At 36.1% G+C, this 16,087-nt stretch overlaps 1 protein-coding gene across 9 annotated transcripts in view; it reads right to left on the reverse strand.

Moving 5' to 3' along the window:
* Positions 1-9,228: 9,228 nt before the first annotated feature.
* LOC108145272 (plasma membrane calcium-transporting ATPase 3) overlaps positions 9,229-16,087 on the reverse strand; it is a 37,510-nt gene continuing 30,651 nt past the window's right edge. For 3 of the 9 annotated variants that reach the window (XM_017270559.2, XM_017270558.2, XM_017270557.2), the window contains 2 exons: positions 11,190-11,258; positions 9,229-9,928 (listed from right to left, as the gene is read on the reverse strand). In XM_017270559.2, the coding sequence (XP_017126048.1) occupies positions 9,707-9,928; positions 11,190-11,258 (291 nt within the window). In that variant the 3' untranslated portion in view covers positions 9,229-9,706. Of the gene's footprint in view, positions 9,929-11,189; positions 11,259-12,515; positions 13,085-16,087 lie in introns of those variants that run through there. The other 6 variants (XM_041708662.1, XM_041708663.1, XM_041708661.1 and 3 more) reach the window with 3 other exon arrangements.

The following is a 16,087-nucleotide window of genomic DNA, read 5'->3' on the forward strand; positions in this document are numbered from 1 at the left end:
ATCAGAAAAACGGCCGTCAAAAGCGATTGAGTGTATGAAGCTGCATGGTGATGAGAGAGCGAAACTCCGAAGAGATCGCCGTATTGCTGTTGTTGCGAAAACAGCTGCGGCTGCCCGCCTTGATTCGAAAGAACGATGTAGAGGGAGAGCGGCTTAAGCACCAGCTTATGCATTTGTTGTTGGTGATGAAGTTGAGAACTGCAGTTATAAATGATGCACGAAAGTAAACCGCAGTGACGTCGATTACTGGGGGTTTTTTGATGGAAGCTTGGCAGGGGTAGATGTACATAATGTGAATGAATCGGCTCATCTTAACTGATTATGGCCAGAAATCACCACTGAAGACAGCCTGACAATACTGCTTAAAGGTAATAACTTCAGAGTGCTAAGATCTACATCTTTTTTTGTTAATGCATAGCATGATATGCTGTCCGAATTTACTTTGCGCCTCTGTCTTTGTGTTTACAGCGAATTTGCCAGTATGCAAAAATAGTTTGCTCGGCGATACTACAAGTTGGTCACAAGCGAGCGCCGAACCAATAATACGCCTCTTGTTGTTACGATTCTTCTTACTTTTCTAGGAGACCACCTGAAAGCCATATGTGGGAGGGTTATGGTCTGACACAACGTGATTGATATGATGGGAAGTAGATGAAGCCGAAGGTTTGCTAGCAACTTTTTCCTTCTTCCGTTTGTTGGTGTTAACATTAGCCGGGGCCTCCACAGATTCGGGAAAAGCGATTTGAAACTTTGTATTTAAATGCATGTAAAGGCTTTTAAGTTCAAGAAGTTCCTCAATGATCTCGTTTGTTTTTAAGTGCGAATCCTTGCTCACTACGCAGCTATCACATTGCCATAATAGATTCGGCATGTTGGTTAGCAATTTTATTGCCTCTTTAGGCAAATCAACACAAGAAGTGTGGAAAGTGCGATGACAAAACGATGAACATCGAACCGCCTCAAAACCGCGAAGCTGAGCAGGCTTAACGGCAACATTGCAATCAGAGCACGTAAATGGAATCATAACGAAATGAAAAACGCGTCTGCTCGCAACGAATGCTGATTACAAGTCATTGTTATGGTCGGATAAACCCTGGCACGCGCCAGGCATAATTTTCAGTTTCATTTCCCTTCCCATTGCACCCTTTCAAAGGAAAACCCTAAAGTGTTTTTTTATTTGGAGGTTAAAACGCGTGGTGGAATATTAGCTCGTGAAAGATAAGTAAAATAAAACCACTTGGTATTCGAGTTTATTAGCTACATTTTGTTATGAAGTAGAAGAAAGAACAATCTAAGCTAGGCAGGGTTGCCGTACATATAATCTCTTGCTAGAACGGCCAAATCCGCGCTCCTCTTCAATACTGGCAAGTTTACATTACATGTAGACCAAGGAATCTTGTACGTTTCACATGATTTTTCTTTTGTAAATTCTTTGTTTATATGTGTGGTTCCATTTTATTCGTTGGACAATATATTAAATCAATACGTTTTTCTTCATAACATTTCCTTATGTGATGATACTTAGTATCTATGTGCTTGCTTCTTGCATAAAAATTGGATTCTTTACAAGATTAATTGCGCTTAAATTGTCGCCATATATTAATACTGGTGAAGACCAACAAACATTTCAGTTTTATTAATAAATTTGTTTAAAATGGTTTCTTTTGTGGTTGCCAACATCGCCACATATTGTGCTGCTCAGTGCGATGCATTTCTGCTTCTTCGATGCTCAAGAAAAGGCAGAACTACCCCACATTAATTTGTATCCGGTGTATGACCTACGATCGCTTGCACAGTCAGCATCTGAGTAGCCACATATGTATATCTAGGTCTGCGCATAATTTATCGTCCGGTCAACTGTTGATTGCAAATAGCGTAAGATCCAAAAGGATCTTCATGTGATCGCCCTGATCCATTAATATATATATTTCAAGTTCCAAAAAATTTGAAACAGGACCTTTATCGACCACCTGAAAATAAGATGCGATTGTTCTTTTATGGCTCGCTTACACACGTTTTGTTAAGAACGTTGTCCAAATCAGTACAAGGATTTTTTTAGATTAAGTACTTTATTTGACCCATCCTCAAACTGCTCTGGTTGCTTCATGTAGACGTCTTCCTCCAAATCACCGTTCAAATAAGCTGTCAACACATCCGGTTGATGCACATATAGCTCCCATTCGTCTGCCATAGCCAACCCCATTCGTATTGTTCAAAAAATCAATCTCGCTTTCTTGACCCCTTTTCAGTGTGAACACCCGTTTGCACCCTATTGGATTCTCGATTTGGTGGTGGCCACAGAGCCAGAGGCAAAACAGACTTGCACATTTGACTGTGCATCGGAAATGTCTGAGCATCCCGCCTCTCGCGAAACAATTTAAGCATTATTGCTTCTTTTTTATATAATTTTCCCGGGCCTCGATTGCCATCTGGATGAAACGTGGGCTCAATCGAACTCTCCCGACTTTCTTTAGAACACAAATAACAGCTCTTCGGTTTGGCAATCACTTTGTTTTTTAAAGACTGAAGATTCTTCGGATTTGGCTGGCTTTTTGAAAACGATTGACTTGAATTGCTGGGTTTCATTTCCTCGATGGCCTCCAATTTCCGATATCTTTTGCTCAGAAATTGGTTCATCGTCTCCCACTTCGGAATATCAGTACTTGTCGCGAAAGATTGTTCCCGTAGAGATAAGGTCAACTTAGGAAGATTTCTGGCGCAGGAACACCAGCAAACAATCCCATTTCTCTGACATAGACGGTAGTGAAAAGATCTCTGAATGTTGGCCATTTAAGATAATCTCCTTCGAACACCTTTGTATCACCCTGACGAAATGTTGGATATTACCGGTTGAGAATTGGCTCGGTCGATTAAGTCGCTGAGCTGAACCGCTAGCTCTTCGTATATATATATATATATATATATATATATATATATATATATATTCGCACTTTCGGTGCAGAGTTCCAAATTCTCCAATTGCAATTTCGTTACTCATTTGTGCCTGAGAACGGTTGCTAGTGACTTTACGGACGTTTTGGTCTTGACTTGTGACCCAACTTAAGGCGTGAGCGAATTCAGGGACAATCGTTTCTGATTGGTTGTTGGAACAGACAGCTTCTTTTCGTCTCCTAGGGTATCTAACAAAGTATTGCTCTTTGCTTTCGCAATTGGTTTTGTGGCTACTGGTCTAGCTGTTCGCGCGGGTAAATGCGGATAGCGATCGCGTTTTATTTGCAGGCGGAACCAATAACTTTTTATTGTCTCCTCCTGGCATTCCAGAAATCAGAGTAATTGGTCCGATGGTGTTTGCTATTAGCGTTGCAGCTCAGGTCTACCGTTGGAACATATGGAAACGGAACAGTAGTACAAATATCAAAGTTTAGGAACAACTACTTTGATAGACGGAAAAAACGATAATTCCGAAAATTATTCTATGAAATATATGCAATTGTTTGCTGAGCTAGGAAAAATTGGAATATATATATATATATTTATCGCACCGTCACGGCATGCACACGAAATTCATTTATTTATTTTATTTACTGGATCTGCGCCGACGGTGTGTGCGAATTACAGCTGCTGAATAGAAATGAAATAGAAATGCATATGTTAGAAAGGCGTATCGCTGGAGCAGGATTTGGTAGAATCAAGCTATAATTATATATAGTTGATAATACTAACAATTTAAAATTGTACAACTCCAGTTGTGTACGAGGGAAAAAGGGTAGATTCAGTCTTATGTGTTTGTTAAAGTTAAGTGAAAATCTTACATTTTTGTTTTTAGTTAAACTGTTTTTAATAGACTCGCTGTCGAAATTTTTGCAGGGTGTACCGCAAATGTAAGTATGTGCGTTACCGTGGTTACGAAGCGTTACGTTACGGTACGTTACCTTCCCCTTATGTACATATGTTGAAAAGGACGGGCATATGTACGTACATTATCAGGATTGTTGTGTGTATGTATGGATGTACATATATGTATGTGTTTTTGTGGAAACTTGGAAATATATTAGTCTAGATTGTACTTCTTACTTTTGGAAAGTGGAAATATTGTATGTGGGCTATATTGTAAATGTCGCTGTAGAAATTTTTGTACGGTTTACCGCGAATGGAAGCATGTGCGTTTCTCCCTATGTACATATGTACATATGTATGTATGTATGTTAAAGTTTGCCAGGCGGAGCAAGCTTTCGGACGATCGGTCATTGCCGTCGCCCGGTTAACTTAGTTAACTACTCCCCCATCAGGATTAAGGACGCCCTCGGCAGACCCTATTTGGGCAATCACCTCTCTTAGGTGGGCCGTGGATCAAGTGATCAACGCCCAGTAAATTGCTCCTGGTGTGAGCGATAGTCATTGATATCCTTCCCGAATTTCCTAATATGCTCCAAGTTACGCTCACTCAAGCGGTGAAGGTATGGAAGGCTAAGTATGTCGTCTTCCAAAGTGATGTTCAGGGAGGATGAGCTAGCTACTCCTGGTGCCCTTTTCTGCCGTGTCGTGGTTGACGTAGCTGGTGATGAGGTGAAGTCCTCGTAAGTGGACGTATGTGCCATTGTTCACACTCACACAAGCCGGGTGATCGTTTATGGTGATGATTCCATCATCCTCCAGCGTGGAGTTCCTGGGCGCATGATCTTCTCAGAGCCAGTTGGCAAAATGTGGCTCCAGGTGACACTGAGCAGGTTTTGACTGTGTGGATCTCTCCGTGGCAATCCGCAATTATAAAAATTTTAAAATATAGATTTTTTTTGTATTTTTAAATTCTTCCCCTGGTAACTATATGCTAAATTGGCCGAATTTATTAAAATTAAAACCGTAATTCTGAAATATTAAACAATTACTATTTACCGAACAATTAAAAAAACTTTTAACATTACTGTTTAATTAATTTTTTTCACTTATTGTTCTGATTGTTCTTATGGGAAAGTTTCATACAGATAACTTTAAAACTGAGAGACAAGTTTGCATAGAAACGGACGGACAGACAGACATGGCTAGATCGACTCTCCTAGTGATGCTGATCAAGAATATATATACTTTATAAGGTCGGAAATGTCTTCTTCACTGCGTTGCAAGCTTCTCACTGAAATCATAATACCCTCTGCAAGGGTATAAAAATAACAATAATATAAGCAATATATTCATCAGAAATAATTTCGGAAACAGATTTACCATGATTTTGTTGTTAAAGAGCTTTAAAATAATATTTTTTTTGAGGTGGCTAATATGATATTTCAAGTTCTACTGAACCGATAAGTCTAGTTTTTATTACTCTCTATTGCGTCTGCGTCGGACTTCAAAATTTTGATTATAAGTATTTTTAAAATATTCGAAAGGTCGAAATAATTGGTTAAAATTTTTTTTTTGTTTTCAAGTGGACCCTGTCTTGTTATTTTGAATAATTTTTTTGTGAAAGCTTGTCAATCCGATAACGGAAGGAAGGAAGAATTTGTTTATTATTTTCCGATCTCTACAAGGGCTGTAATCATGTCAACAAGGACGAACCGGCCTGTATCTTGGACCAATTTATTTATACAAAATTGTAATTTAAAATATTTTTTTTCTTACTTGAAAAAATGGGTAAAATTCCGGCTTCAAGACCAGAATACCCTCCTAAGAAATATTCAGTTCACCCAATATACCGGCTTTAGTATATTCTTCACCACAAACGCACCTGTTCAGAGCTCAAATTGCCAGGAATGTGGACAACCAAAAAGTTATTGCCCCTTACGCCAAGTCGGCGTAGCTTGCGGTGACCTCCCCTAGAAGTATGCTTCTGGAAAGCCAATGGCCAACAAAAACTACTTCGGTCTCACCGGTTACATATTTTACGGAACCAACCACCCCGACGGCATAGGGCACGGAGGCACCGGAGGCATCCTAATAAAGCAGCGTTTTAGCCATCATCCTTTGGAGCCGTTTGCTACTACTTACCTACAGGCCACCTCGCTGATATGGAACTCTGATATCTGAAGTTAAAGAACGCATTCCAATAAAAAAAGCTTCTTTTCATGAATGCTTTGCAAGCGAAAAAGAATGTAAGAAGCTATAAATAAGTATTGTTTATGCATTCTAAACAGTTTTTGTGAAATCGTCCCTTCTACTATAATGCATAATTTGCAATGTAAACAAAAAGCTGAAACCCGAACGCTGCCGATCGTCCGATATTTTTGAGATCGTGTTTTTCACCGAAAACCTCGCTTACGAAAGAACGCAAAAAGAAGTCCGTTTCGGAATGGACAAAAAAATGGGAAACCAATTTAATCTATTTTTCTTAATGAACAGCAGCGACGTAAATATATTCACTTTTTATCTTTAAAAACAATATCTGAACGCTTTGTTTTGTTGGTGGTATATGACTTGTTAAACTTTTTCTAAAAATTAATTCTGTAAAAAATATTAATGTTTGATTTTATTAATAATAATAATATTTATTGTATATTGTATTACAAAATTATTAATTTGAATCAGTTTTTTATATATTTTCATTCTAGGTAATACTATATACACGATTACATGATTTCTTTTGAAAGCGAGATTTTGTTTTGAATTATTGTATTACATTTGCCGGCGCTATAGTTTCCTCCGCCACTGTATTCACAAGGAGTAACCGAACAAAACGGTACTCTAAAAAGCAAACGACAAGAACAAAAGAGAAAATGCAAGAAAGCGCGAGGTCTTTTTCGTTTCTTTTGCATTTCTCGCAACTTGCATTTTGATTTTCAAAATTTTTTTTTCAAATTTTTCGGCTGCTAGAGCTTTTACTTTTGATACAGAAAATAATTCTGGAAATGAATGCCCAAATTTATGTGAACCCGAATCGGAAAAAAGTGCATCAAACTATTCTTTTGAGTATGATACCTATGAATCTCCGTAAAAAATTATTGGAATGGTACCATAATAATAATGTTACTGGAGTTCAACTTGATGCACTTTTAAAAATGTTTGAATTCGGAAAATCTAGATCTTCAATAGGATATTAAGTCCAAGTTTGATAATGGAACTTAATTATGGCGGTACTAGGGACAGGGAAGGTTTTGCGTCCTACATTCATTTAAATGAAACATTATTCGGTAAGTGTTTTACAAACTTACAATCATATTTAAAAAAAATACATATTTCCTTCTCATTATTATATTTTATATTATATTTTCTCATTATTATATCACAAAGGAGGGACGGCTACCACTAAACCGACCACATAAAAAACCTTGTCTGACCTTCACTACGGCTAAGAACAAAACTTACAAGGCTAAAAGTATAGCAGAAAGGATGAGAAAAGAAAAAAACGACCCGGAGGAATTATAGTAATTATAATTAATTACAATAAATTTTAAATCAAACGTTTATAAAAATAAAATTAAAGAAAAATAATTGGAATTGAAAAAAGAAACGGTTCCCAAAAGCTTTTTTGGGAACTATAATATTTGCATTCCTCGGTAAGACTATTAGAATGCATGTTTTGGAATCATACTAAATGTGTTCTTGTGGAAGGGATCAATATTCATTCTTTAGATGTCTTACGCAATGGTTGCTTCGGAAGCTATCCAGAAAGGTTCCCGAGGAACGTTTCTAAGTTCATTCTAACAGTGCGCTTTAGAATTCTTCCTTCGTAAAGTACAAATGGAAGGGAAAGCCGAACTTTTCCGAAGTTGAAACTACCTTCCAATGGAACGCATTAAGACTCGCTCTTAGATCGGTTCTAAAAGAAGGCTTGCTTTTTATCCCGTCTCGAACAGAAAGGAAAGGGTGCTTTCAGGGATCTGGAATGCGTTTTTCGCATGCAAAGGAAGCGTAAAAGAATACATCCTGGAAGCGTGTTTTTTCCGACTGGGGTAGCACACGACCAATACCATCACAAACACACACCCAAATAGATATATTGTCTATTCGCGCCTACTGGAAAAACGTCGACTTCGCAGATAATGATGGAATGGGCCACTGGTCTCCAGCCACCAAAGGGAGACTAAAGGCAGCTATTCTTAAGCTGTAAGGCAGCTTTCTCCCACCTGCAACCAATTTCCACTCTGGAGAACACACCCAGACATAAAAAAACACCAATGGAACCCGATTTGCCATTAAGATCCCAAGCAGGTGAATCGGAGTGCAGTGATCAAGAAAAGGCTGCAATCTTTCCCTTTCACTTACAAAATGTCTTTAAGCCCCATCTGCCGACGAACCAATTCACTCTCCCGAAAGTTCCAAACGTAGGTCCTTCGTTCCCAATTACTTTTCAAACATGCACAATTTCAAAAACCATTGAAGAGCTGAAACCAAAAAAAAAGTTCCTGGCTATGATAAATAGTCGAGTTACCTTAATGTGCAGTTGTATGGCTTATTACGATTTCAACTCTATACTTAAATGGGGCTACTTTCCAAACCAATGAAAAAACAAGTATAGCATGGAACGATCGAGCAGGTAAGCCGCATAACATCTGAATTAGAAGCTCAGGGAATATCGCGTTAGGATCGACGGCCTGGTTTATAAAATCAAGATCCTTCTGCCACAAAACAATCACTGTTTGCTTGGACATTTCCACAAGCCATCAAACGGTAATATCAACCTTTGCTGATGACACTGCAATTGTCTGCTGCTCTAAATCTATAAAAATTATCAACCGAACATGTAAAAACCTATCTCTCGACACTTACTCACCCTTGGCCCTTAATAATACACCAATTCCACAAGTAGACGAAGACCTATCTTAATATATGTACACCTAACCAGACAACTTACTTGGAAAAAAGCATATAGAAGCAAAGAACTGCCTAAAACTGAAGGCTAGCAGTTTTCATTGGCTTATTAACTCCCACCTCCGCTTGAATACAAAATATTACTTTATAACTTTTATCCCTTTTAAAGCCAATCTGGACATACGGCTCTGAACTATGGGACAACGCAATGAGCTATGCCGGCTCAGCAGCCACACCCGATTACAGCGAAACGATCTTGCCCCCTCCCCCACCTAGGGACATTAAAGTAAAGTAAATACCATTAGTAAGTTAAGCTTTTAATATTTATTATTAGTCTCTTAAGCAAAGAGAAAAAAAGTTGTACTTACTTTTTATTAATTTACTTTTGGGCAGAGATTTTCCACGCAAAAGCTGATGTGTTTGAAACCCTTTTTCTTTATCGTCCAATCGTTTTAAATCATAAATATTATTGTAGATAAATAGATAACAATTACCTTTTGTTACATTTAAATAAGAAAATACAAAACATTTTTAATCACTGACTCTTTTATTAAATGAAATACGTTATAATAATAGTTGATGGCTTGAGTGTATTGGGTAGGATCTGTCTGTTTACATTTTCATATTATTGTGGGGAAAAGTGATTATAATCGGTATATGTATTGTTTTAAGATATATTTTTGGATAACACACTTTAACAGTAAAAAAGACCCGTTGATCTGATCTGGTTTGCTTTGCTAATTTAATTGTTGACATTTTGGTATATTACTTGGCTTTTCCGGGTTCCCTATATTAGTATACGAAGTATGCTCAGTTACAGGTCGATTTCTTAACAATTCAAAGCAAGATCCACCGGTATTTTGAAATACTAAAAGTATAAATAAATTAACAGTTCGATAGTAGATTGTACACCTACAGTCGGGCTGTGCTTAAATTTCATTTGAATATTTCCTTTCAAGAATGTGTGCGTTTTTAATGTTTGTATGGGTATAGATGCCAATGTAATTTAAACTGCGGTTTCAGTGTGACTGTGGGATGACAAACGTTCGACATCGATTTCGGGTATGGTCAGCTCATCGGGTATATTGTCGGCATACTCAATGGAAGATGTTTCCGAAAGCCGCTTGCTCAACGAAGTCTGCTTACGCAGTACCTCTGCCAGGGAAGTGTTGGTGTGATCACCGTAACGGGCGTCGAGACCTTGCCGGAATGCGTTCACCACTCGAATCTAAGCACACATTAGGTAAAAAGAAAAGAACAACACCAAGAACAGTGACAAAAGAGACAGAAATAACAGTATAAGAAGAACAGCTGTAATCAGTCAAGCTAGAGAGTCAGGTATGCACATATGTATTAACATACATTCTCATTATGTATGCATAAACCAAATAAAATACAGAAATAAGGGTGGCGATGTTATATTTTACTACGAACAGTTGCGTACACATGAACAAATTCTTATGCAGATCTCGTGATAGGTGAGATACATACGTATGTAGGTATGTTTGACTTAACTCAGACGGACAAATCACAGGCAATAGCATTTATCATAATCCATATGTGTCGCTTATCCTTTTTTACATATATCTTATCGATAATTCGGACATAGTTCAATCATTGAACAATTGATCAACAATCTATAAGCAAGTTTAGTTTAAGCATGCATAATACAACAAGCAAGTTTTGAAACTAATTCAAGTGGCATCGAAAATACTGTTAAAATGAAACCGTTCCGTGGGAAAAAGATTTAAAACTAAAAGCAATGCCTTAGAAAATAAACTGAAAAAATAATCAATTAATGAAGTAGAAAGAAGCATAGGGTAATTCGGTTTTCCGAAATAAGGTATGTAATCTTTTCAGTTTTTTAAAGAAAAGCGAGAGAGTTTGTCAAATTGATAGCTGACACTTAAATACATGAATGCATAGTTTGTTGCTATGTATTCAGCACGGGTTATCGCAGACAAACAGACATTTTAAGTGCCCTGCAGTACCGTTCATCACCAATAAAGCATCACTACTGATGAAAAGGTGATGATTTTTCATACAAAATGGTGATGATTTTTAAATAGGCATGTCATAGGGATTCATCAGTAAGTTAAATTATCACCAAATCATCAGTAAATCATCAGCAAAAAAGCACCCAAAATCATCAGTAAATCTCGCTCTACAATCGGAAAAGAAATTGAGAGAGTGGGGGTGGATTTTTTCTGCGTTTGCTACAATTGTCGGCTGAGAGGTCTGCTCTCTCTTGTCGCTTTCGGTTCTGCCGGCAACGCAAACGTCTCTGCCAACGTCGCATTCTGATGAAATAGTGATGAATTTTGGGCCAGTTAGAATTTCAGAACTGCAGGGTATAGTCAAAACACTTTTTACACCACGTAAGCTCTATCTTAGTGACACATATGGCTAAGATAGAACTTAATGTTTGGTTTTCTTTAAAATATTTAAAATTTGCAAACATAAATTATAATAAAATTGTGAAGGCTTACAGCTTGATCAGTGTTGCTCTTGCTATATGGGACCGGAATCAAGCGTTCTTGCAACTCGCCGCCTATTACCTTTGAGATTAAAGAGAAAGAAAGGGAGAGAGATAGAAAGTAAAATAGAAAACAATAAGTGGGAAAGAGAAAAATAGACATAAGAAGGCTGAAATTTAGATTTATCTTGCTGCTATTAAAATGATTTACTACAAACATTTTAACATTAATTTGAATATAATAATATACATGTATTGTTGTTCAATTGTTTAAAAGCAAAAATGTAAGTTGTAATGTAAATGATTAGAAAAATACTTTGTTGTTCAAAAATATAAAAAAAATTGTATGTATCATGATGATGTAAATGCTTTTGTATCGTTATACATATGTATTTGTGAAAAAGGAGGAAATGGTAACTTTAGGGTCATCAGCTAATTATAATTCTGGAAAGGACACAAGATGTTTGTTGAAAAAAAAACGTCGGCTATTTTAGGATTCAAGAGCAGTGGTGATGGGGTAAAACGTTTTCAGTAACATTACACAAATTATATTGACGTTCCACCTTAGATATAAGCACGTACGTATATACATACGTACTTAACAAGCGACTAAGTTAAATATCAATGCGACGGCCTAAACTCATACTCATTTTCAAATGCTGATCTGTAAATTCTGTTTTTACAGTAATTAATTTATACCACGTTGTTTATATATTGAATATATAAAATCCTTTATATCCGAAATGTTTTCGCGATTAAGGGTTGATTTGATTTTAAGAGCGGCGAAGAAATACTGCATCGATACATAGAAAGTATCTTGACAAACACTGCTCCATGTTTGAATAAAGTTAATTTATAATAACGCACCACACAGAAAAAATAGGCAAAAGGTTTGATTTTTTGTTAGTAATACAAGTACTACAATAATACATTATTTTTTTTGCAAAAATACGAAGGTTTTTTATAAAATGCATGCTTACATTTTCTAAACTGTAAGGTTGGTATTATTGTAACAAAACATTATTTTCAGGGCACTCTGGGAACCTTTGGTTGTGTGAGCATTGCATGTACTTATTTGGTTGGGGATAACAAGCTAGTTAAAATAAGAAATTAAATGTTATATCTCCGGCATTATGCAATTTCATGCACGTTTGTATATATAAGATAAATAAATTCACTTTGTGGTATTGGGGTTCCCTTAAGAGTTTACAGTTCAATTAAGAAATGTCAATGTCAATGTGCTTCTTTATAATATTACAGGTATGTATATACTGAAATAAGCACGATCATTTACTTATTACTTTAACCACTTGTGGTCAGTCTGATTTGGATCTCGGAATTCTTAATAAGCCTCACCATGATTTATTCTTTCAAATTCGAAATCAAATTCAATGGGACGCTTTTTTTACTGACAACAACTGGAACCATTTAAATTCGAGTCTCATTCTGTCCATTGGAATGCTTGGTTTCGGTGTTATTTAAACGGATTTGTTGCTGCAAGGTTTGTGCAATTTCTGAAAAGCTTTGGCTTGCGACAGGGGCAGTTATGTTTGTGGACATTGATGGGTGTTGGGAAGTTAGTCCGTTGTGCACAGTACGCTGATGCTGTTGCGGGTCTTCGTCAATGTAAGATATGTCCGGCGGCAGCATGGCACTTGACACGTTCTGTTGCGGCTTCGCTGACGGATTTGGTTGCTGTTGTTGTTGTTGTTGTTGTTGTTGGTGGTGGTGGTGGTGTTGGTGCTTGGCGTAATTGGGGCTCAGCAGGTTAAAATTGTACAGCGGGTGGCCAGTGCCTAATTGTACTGGCATGCCCGTCCGCGGACTGCGTAAGCTATGTAAGCTGTGCATCGATCGGCGTTCGCTTAGGTCTTCCAATGTCGAGCGGAAAGCACGAATCACACGCAACTGAAACAAATAAAATTAGACAAAAAACGAACAGAAACAGAAACGTAAACATAAAGGAAACAACAAACGAAATAGCATTACAGTTAAAACATACATATGTATGTATATATGCATATAATTTTTTTTTATTTCAATTTTTAATATGAAAATAAGGCTCAAACTATTTTTTTTTCTTTGGGTGTCAATAAAAGCGCTTAAACAACAAAACTAAATGCGTTGAAATCAGCAAAACACAAAAAAATGCTTTTTGTATTGCATTGCCAGAGTGTGTAGTCATACAAACTTGTACACAACAATTAATAAAGCTTTCCGACATGCGAGCGGAGGAATTCAAGTTAAGTTGAGCGGACGTGGATTCGGATACTGAGACTATAACGCGGACGAAGAAGGGTTCAAAAATCGTATTACTTACTCCTCTTTACATATACATACATATACAAATAGGCAACGAAGTACTACAATAAAATGCGCTTAGATAACGACTATTAACTTGTAACTTTTTAAAATCAGTGTTATTCAGATATATATATATATGCTGCATGCTGTTGAAAATGTCATGTCTAGACACTTTAATCATTTTAGTACATAGAACTTTAAAAATAATTAAAATACAAATATCAATTTATTTAATTATATACAAACACTTATGGAGACACCAAATATATTTGGACTAATAAAACGTATTGCACTGGTTTATGCATTTTCCAGTACAGTTGGACAGCCCCTGACTCGGAAAATGAAGCTCTTAATTTCTTGTATGGTACCTTTTTTTTAAACTGTAAATAACGTTTTTCACCTGTTTTCATGCCTATTTAATTTGATCATGATCAATAGCTTGTTTTATTAAAAACTAAACGTTCTTCAACTTTCACATACATAGCTCGACAAAGTTTGTAAAAGTAGTGAAAACTAAAGTTTTTACTCTATACAAAATTTATATATACAAAAAATTCCCGCCAAAATACCGAAAATAGCGATAAACAAGAAATGAAGCAAACTTCGGCAAGCCGAAGTTCAGCTATTGCAAATATTCAATATTCTTGAAAACATTTAAATTAGTATCTCAATTATTCGATAGTTCCTATGGCAGCTATATGTATCGTTTTCCGATTTTAATAAAATTAAAAGCGTAATTTTAAACTATCAAATTATTAATGTGAAAATTTTCTTTAAAAAATGTCAACAATAAAAAGTTTTTTTTTTTTTAATATTTTTATTGTTTCCATGAGAGCTTTATGTTATAGTCGTCCGATTTTCATGAAACCGTAATTCTGAAATATTAAACCATTACTATATGTCGAAGAACCAAAAAAAAAAAATAAAAAAACAGCTTTATGCTATAGTCGTTCGATCCGGCTCGTCCCGACTTACATATGTACTACCTGCAATAGAAAAACAACTTTTGGGAAAGTTTCATGCAGATAGCTTTAAAACTGAGAGACTAGTTTGCGTAGAAACGGACGGACGGTCGGACGGACAGATGGACAGACGGACATGGCTAGACGACTCTCCTAGTGATGCTGATCAAGAATATATATACTTTATAGGGTCGGAAAAGTCTCCTTCACTGCATTGCAAACTTCTGACTGAAAGTATAATACCCTCTGCAAGGGTATAAAAAGTGAAACAATAACGAAGCAAAAACGCTATTAGCCTTAAAAATCCGCCGGCGAATCAATTGTATAGGGTTAAGCTGAACTGGAGAAAAAAAAGGCATGAAAACAAATGAAAAACGATATTTACAATTAAAAAAAAAATGGCATACAAAAAAATGTAGTGCAATTTTTGAAATCAGATAATCCAACTGAACCAGAAATTCAAGGTTTTATCTCTGTAGGATTTTGTCGATTTAAATTTGTAAGCCAATGTTATCGTTCAAAAGTATTTTTAATAAAATTAAAAAGCGAGGCTGAGGGTCAGGTTTCACTTTTGATACTATAAAAAAATAAGCCTGGGTTAATACTAAGTTAACAAAACTTGTCTCGATTCACGAAAACACTTGGATAACACTCAGAAAATTAAATGATTATGTTATCATTGTCGAATTGTCCGTACCACCATGGAAAAGTGCTACGATTTCAGGGTTTTTTCTTCGAATTCAGAAAATACTCATCGAAATTACATAAAATACTCATCGTAAAAAGATTTTCATAAAATTTAAGAAATTTGCCAAAAATTAATATTATAGGTAACAGTTGCCTTAAAAATGGGTCATATTATTTATAAAACCATGTTTTAAGTTCAAATATTTTAGGAATCTGAGACCTAAAATGTAGGTAAATATCCTAAATATGTAGCCGATTACATTTTAGGTACTGTTTTCTTTAAAATACCAAATAGTGGACTTTCATTGGAGAAATAACCAAATTAGGACAACATTTCAACTTTTAAGGTAATGTGTAGGCCAAAACGTTAAGCAACTGCTTCAATAGATTAAGTTTATTACAGGACTTCAAGTTGGGTCTCGACAAATAGTTCCTGGTTGGGCCGCAAATAGTTCCACTCTCGCGCCGAAGTTCAGGGTTCCAATCTCACCGGAGTTTTCAGAGGGATGTATTATATTTAAGTGTTAGAATTTACGTACAACAAATATAAATATCATCATAATGTGGTCCAAAAGCTGATTTTTTAGAAATATTTTTAATTTATTGGGTCACAAGTCGTCCAAAATTCGTGGCCGAAAAATTCTATAGCCGAAAAAGCAGTTTTAGCCTATTTTATTCCCTAAAACTTTACTACCTAATATTAAGGAAACCAACTCCATAGGCGTCATTTTAGGTCAAACGATTAAGATTTTAGGCAATTTTTAGTTTATTTTAGTTAAAAGCGATTTCTGACTTAAAGATTTAAAGTTTCCCAGTATTCTAAAGGACTGACTTTTAAATTTGTAAGATCTTCTCAGATAATAAAAGCTAAAAAAAATTCCAAGAGGGTAAAAGGTTCTTCACTGCATACAAAATATGGTATTTATAGGCTGTAATTTAATTCCTTTGCAGTTTAAAT

The sequence above is a fragment of the Drosophila elegans genome, unplaced genomic scaffold, assembly GCF_018152505.1.
Source record: "Drosophila elegans isolate 14027-0461.03 unplaced genomic scaffold, ASM1815250v1 contig_349, whole genome shotgun sequence".
NCBI classification, from domain to species: domain Eukaryota; kingdom Metazoa; phylum Arthropoda; class Insecta; order Diptera; family Drosophilidae; genus Drosophila; species Drosophila elegans.